The sequence below is a fragment of the Lolium rigidum genome, chromosome 5 (genome assembly GCF_022539505.1).
Source record: "Lolium rigidum isolate FL_2022 chromosome 5, APGP_CSIRO_Lrig_0.1, whole genome shotgun sequence".
In the NCBI taxonomy this organism is placed as follows: domain Eukaryota; kingdom Viridiplantae; phylum Streptophyta; class Magnoliopsida; order Poales; family Poaceae; genus Lolium; species Lolium rigidum.
In genome coordinates this window covers 7,426,100-7,430,910 of record NC_061512.1, presented here as the reverse complement: position 1 = coordinate 7,430,910, position 4,811 = coordinate 7,426,100, and the positions used below count along the sequence as shown (strand labels likewise).

At 45.0% G+C, this 4,811-nt stretch overlaps 1 protein-coding gene across 1 annotated transcript; it reads left to right on the top strand.

Moving 5' to 3' along the window:
* Positions 1 to 423: 423 nt before the first annotated feature.
* Positions 424 to 3,790, top strand: LOC124657993 (transcription factor PCF8-like). Its single transcript, XM_047196447.1, has 3 exons — positions 424 to 525; positions 1,401 to 2,328; positions 3,690 to 3,790. Exon 2 carries the CDS (start codon positions 1,419 to 1,421, stop codon positions 2,313 to 2,315), a length of 897 nt encoding a protein of 298 aa, XP_047052403.1. The 5' UTR covers positions 424 to 525; positions 1,401 to 1,418; the 3' UTR covers positions 2,316 to 2,328; positions 3,690 to 3,790.
* The last annotated feature ends 1,021 nt before the right edge of the window (positions 3,791 to 4,811 follow it).

Here is a 4,811-nt window from a genome sequence, read left to right as displayed (position 1 = left end):
GTTAAACTACAAGGATGCAATATCTTGCACGTTTGTGGGATACATCATATGCTACATTCTGATTATTTTCCATATTTTTATTAAACATATAAATGTGATTTTGACCTTTTTAAAACAGCAACACTGGTGCTACAAATCTCCACTAAAAAACGAAAGCCAAGCCCCAACAAATGGGGAACCAAAGAGACGAGAGCCGACGGTAAATTCAGGAATATTCTCGGCGGGACAGCGAGTCGTTCAAGATAACAGTGGCAGTCAACCCCGTCCTCTACAAACACATCGCGGTCAAGCCCCTGCATGCTACTGTGCAGCGTGCACTCGGCGACGTACGAAAAAGTCGGAGGCCTTTTCCGCAAATTGTCGGCGTACGTGATAAGCCAGCCCAGCGGCAGCTGTCAGCTGGCTAGCTAGCTCGCTCGCTCGCTCGTCACTCGGTCGGAGCACAGTAGTGCTCTTCCCTTTTAGCCCCTGGCGTTTCGGCCCGAGCGCCCCTCCGCCGCCGCCGTCGCCGTCGATCCCCTCCGGGTGAGCAGCTTCTCGCTCCGCCGATGCATTTTATGTGCAAGATTTGCCTGCGTGCGGGAGGATGGGCGGGGGTTGAGCTAGATTCAGTTATCATGTGCATTTTTCTGTGCGAGATTGGGCTCTTGGGGGAAGTTCGTGCTCATCTTGTCTTGGATATGGTTTTTGTTTTTTCTCCCCTCTTGGAAATTTGAGTGCTGCTCTTGGTTGATGTGGGAGAGAAATGGTGGTGAGAGCTTGTACGCCGAATTGAGATTTGGCAGATATTTTGCGTATAGTGTGGCCCATAAAGCTAGGTTTCACTGTATTTTCCACGCATTTTCTAATTTTTTTCTGCTTGCGATTATCTCCAGTTTCGTGTCAGATTATAACTAAGGGGACGAATAGGGGGCCATAATTTTATGCATGACCATCTAGTTGTAATGTTCAGATGCAGAGTAGCAGATTCTTCCTTTTCAGGAATTGCAATTTTGGGTTCTAAAGGCCTCTATCTAGAATCCCAGGGTAAAATTTCCTTGATAGAGTGAACGAAAGGGAAGAATAGAGAGCCATAGATTTATGCAAGACCATCATCTAGTAGTAATGTTCAGATGCAGAGTAGCAGATTCCGCCGTATTAGGAATTGCAAATTTGGGTTCTAAAGACCTCAGCTAGCAGCAGGATAAGAGCAAAATGTGCTATGAAACTGAGTTGGTAGGATATTTGTGGTTTTACAATATTTGGTTTAAGAGTTTTGCAATTGTAGTTCTGCAATTCTGCTTCAAGAACTAGAGTTCTTAACACAGCAGCCACATTTATAAGAAAATTAATTTATTGCAATGTTTGGTGCTAAATCCTCTCCTTTTTTTTCTTTCAAATCCTTCCCCTCAAATGAGCAGAGGAAGCTGCGGGCTGGCATGAGCGAGGGAGCCATGGAGGAGGCAGGCAAGGAGCACAACTCCTACAAGCGCCTGTGCCTAGCTGTCAGTGGTGGCGGTGGCGACTCGGCGGCGGCGTGGCGGACAAACAGGGTGGCGCGCGCGGCTGCCGGCGGCAAGGACCGGCACAGCAAGGTGGTGACCTCGCGTGGCCTCCGGGACCGCCGCATCCGGCTCTCGGTGCCGACAGCGATCCAGTTCTACGACATCCAGGACCGCCTCGGCGTAGACCAGCCCAGCAAGGCCATCGAGTGGCTCATCCGCGCCGCCACTGCTGCCATCGACGGTCTTCCGTCACTCGACTGCTCCTTCCTTCCATCTGCTGCCGCCTCCCCACCGCATGATGACGCAGCGGAGGTCAGCACCTCGGAGACCAGCAAGGGCTCTGTGCTCTCGCTCGCCAATGGGCCCAGCGACAGCAGCAACGCCGCCGCTCACCATGCCAATGCATACAACAGCGGTGGCGGCAGTGGCACGTTCGCCGAGCTCCTGCTCTGCTCTCCAGCTGCTGACAAGTCAATGCAGCAGCAACAGCAGCAGCCTACGCTTGCCTACTACGCCGCCCCTCAGAGCTCGCCCATGTCCTTCGAGATGTTTCCCCAGCTTGCCTTCTCCCAGGAGCAGCAGCAGCACCACCACCATGCCGCGGTCGCCTTCGACCGGAGTACACTTCAGTCCAATGCCGTTGCCGTGCCGATGTGGCAGCCGTCCCAATACCCGTTCATGATGCAAAGGTTCTCCTCTGCTCCAGCTGAAGCGTCATCCACCTTCCCCTTCTTTGTCGGAGGCGGTGGCAGTACCACTGCTCCGGCGACATCCAATGGGTCAGAGCGGAGGCTGCAGCTCTGGGACTTCAAGCAGGAACGCAAGACGTGATTACTTCTTGGAGGTATGGACTTTTCCGTGCAAATTTAGTATAAAATGTTTGAGATGAAGATATCACGTAGTCTGCTTTTGATCTTTAGAAATGGGTTTAACACTTAAACTGAAACTGTTCCATGTACGTATCAGCTTGATATTAATAGGCTACTCATTGCCTGTAAAAATTGAAATTGTTTTTATCGTCATTGTCATATTGGGTATGTAGTTAAGCTTGCTGAGTAGTATTGCTGTTCCCATAACAAACTTCTGAAAATAACAAGACTTGAAAAATTTAGAAACCTCATACTGAAATGGTTACAGTCACTCTTAGACAGTTACTGCTTCTAAAAGAAATGACAGACAGATTTACTGAATTCAGATACACCATACATGTATTAGGAATCATATCTTGTGCATATTAATATTTGAAGTCACCCAGGACATCAATGTCTCGGATGCTACTACTGTTGATGATAGTGTCAATAACTTTAATCTTTGGACTAATGTGTTTAAGAAACCGACAAGATAGGTTGCCAGCTTACTGCTACGTATGGTAGAGACTAAAGACTAAGGAAATGGTGCAGGGTATTATATATCAATAATAAAAAATCGGGCCTTAACAATTGCTGTTACAGTACGTGCCAGTCCAGCTCAGGGATTTCTTGTAACATGCTGAAACATTCAATCTTGAATCTTACTGAAGTTGGCTGTGTTTCGATGAAAAGTATTAGCAATTGATCCTCATCTTTACTCCTGTAAAGGTATCAATAGGAGGTGCTGGTCCATTCACCTTTGGCTACACTTCATGTTCGATCTGGCATAGATTGATAGATGGTTGTGATAAGATTAGTTTGATCTGGCTCAAATGGTTGAATTGTTTTTGAAAACCTATGGTTTATGGACTATACTCCATAGGTGTACACAAGCATTCCTCTTTTTTTTTTATTGGGTGAGTAGAATGTTGTAAGGGTATCAATTATTCAGTTCGTTTTGGGTGTCTGGATGTTATGGTCTTTTGTGTTCAGTTAATTCCTAAGGTGTCCGAATATTGTGAAATCCCTCATCCTCATTTGACTAAGTTAAGCAAAACATGGACTTCTTTTTTCTTTTAGTGCTGAATTTTGTTTAGACCATGTTTCATTGCTTCATGCTGCAGCCTCGTTACTGCAGAGTTTGAGTTATTTAAACCTTCTTGCTATATAGTAATACACTCACATTTGCATTTGCAAGTAATTATTGATGCGGTCTTCCAAAAGTCCTCTCGGACAACACCTATAAAATTTCCATTTACTTAAATTCTCTGTAGTTGGTCAAAAAGTCCTAAGTAACACTACTAAGCTTTACCATCATCATCTGCTAACATTTTCTTTTGTCCATGTCTTCACCCAGAGTACCCTGTGAACTGTGATTGGTGTCATGGCTGGCCACCGTAAGCAAGCCAGAAGAAAGAGGGATACCAGGAAAACAGGATACCAGCATCCTCATGAAGGCGCGACGAAAGAAAGCGTGCGCAGTTCCAGATTTTTGTGTCTTTCTGCGCGTGATTTTGAACCGTCATAGTGTTCTCTGATGGTGTATGATTTGTTCCCTCACCCTCTGTTGCTGTGATAAAAAACCAATTTTTTTTGGGTTGTTGTACCCCGATAATTTGACTCATCCATGAAGGTTTTACCCCTTGTGTGTGTGTGTGTGTGGCTTTGGTACTGAAATCTGTGCTTAAATAATGTCTGGCCCCACATGTCAGTGGGATATTGATGGCATGTGAGGTACACAGATGTAACAGCATCACCAATGGGTATTTTATTGCCCTTCTGAACTCCCGTATGAGCTATGCCGTTCTTAAAACAGACGGTCCTGGTCACTAGTCTGAAGATCAGATGTAACTGAATGCAGAAGTAGCATCCAATTAGATACAATCATGTAAAGAAATAGGACCAAATGGCATGAATCCGGTGGTTCAGGCCTTGTCCATACATCGTTCAAAGTACTTATTAAAAAATTCTTTCTATAACATGCATGTTCTTGTGGAAGAAGCAAAACCCAGTGCAATTTTCTTTTTCAAGGACCATATTTGTTTTTCTAAACAATGCTGTGAAACTTATCCTTTGTCCACCAAATTTCACATGTACATAAGAGTACATAGCGTGGACATTTATCTATTTTTTTCAGATCTTTTTGAATCAAGAACATCACTGTTTTTCACGCAGAAGCATATGTTCTTGAAAGACAGTTTTGTTAGCAACCAGAGTATAAAAAGAAGTGATATGTGTACCAGCGGCGTGCAGTAATTCAATCGTTCATTATAATTGCCAACCAGATAAGCAGAGAACGAATTGCCCATCCATCTCTCCATGACTGCATGCAAATGCACACCAGCATCTCCGTTGAAGAGGTGACGTGAATTTTCGCCTCTTATTATATCTCCCTTCAAGAGGTGAAGTGAATTTTCAAAATGACAAAAGAATAGTCTTGAACAGAGTCCTGTCATCAGCATAAATGTTGGTAGGGTAA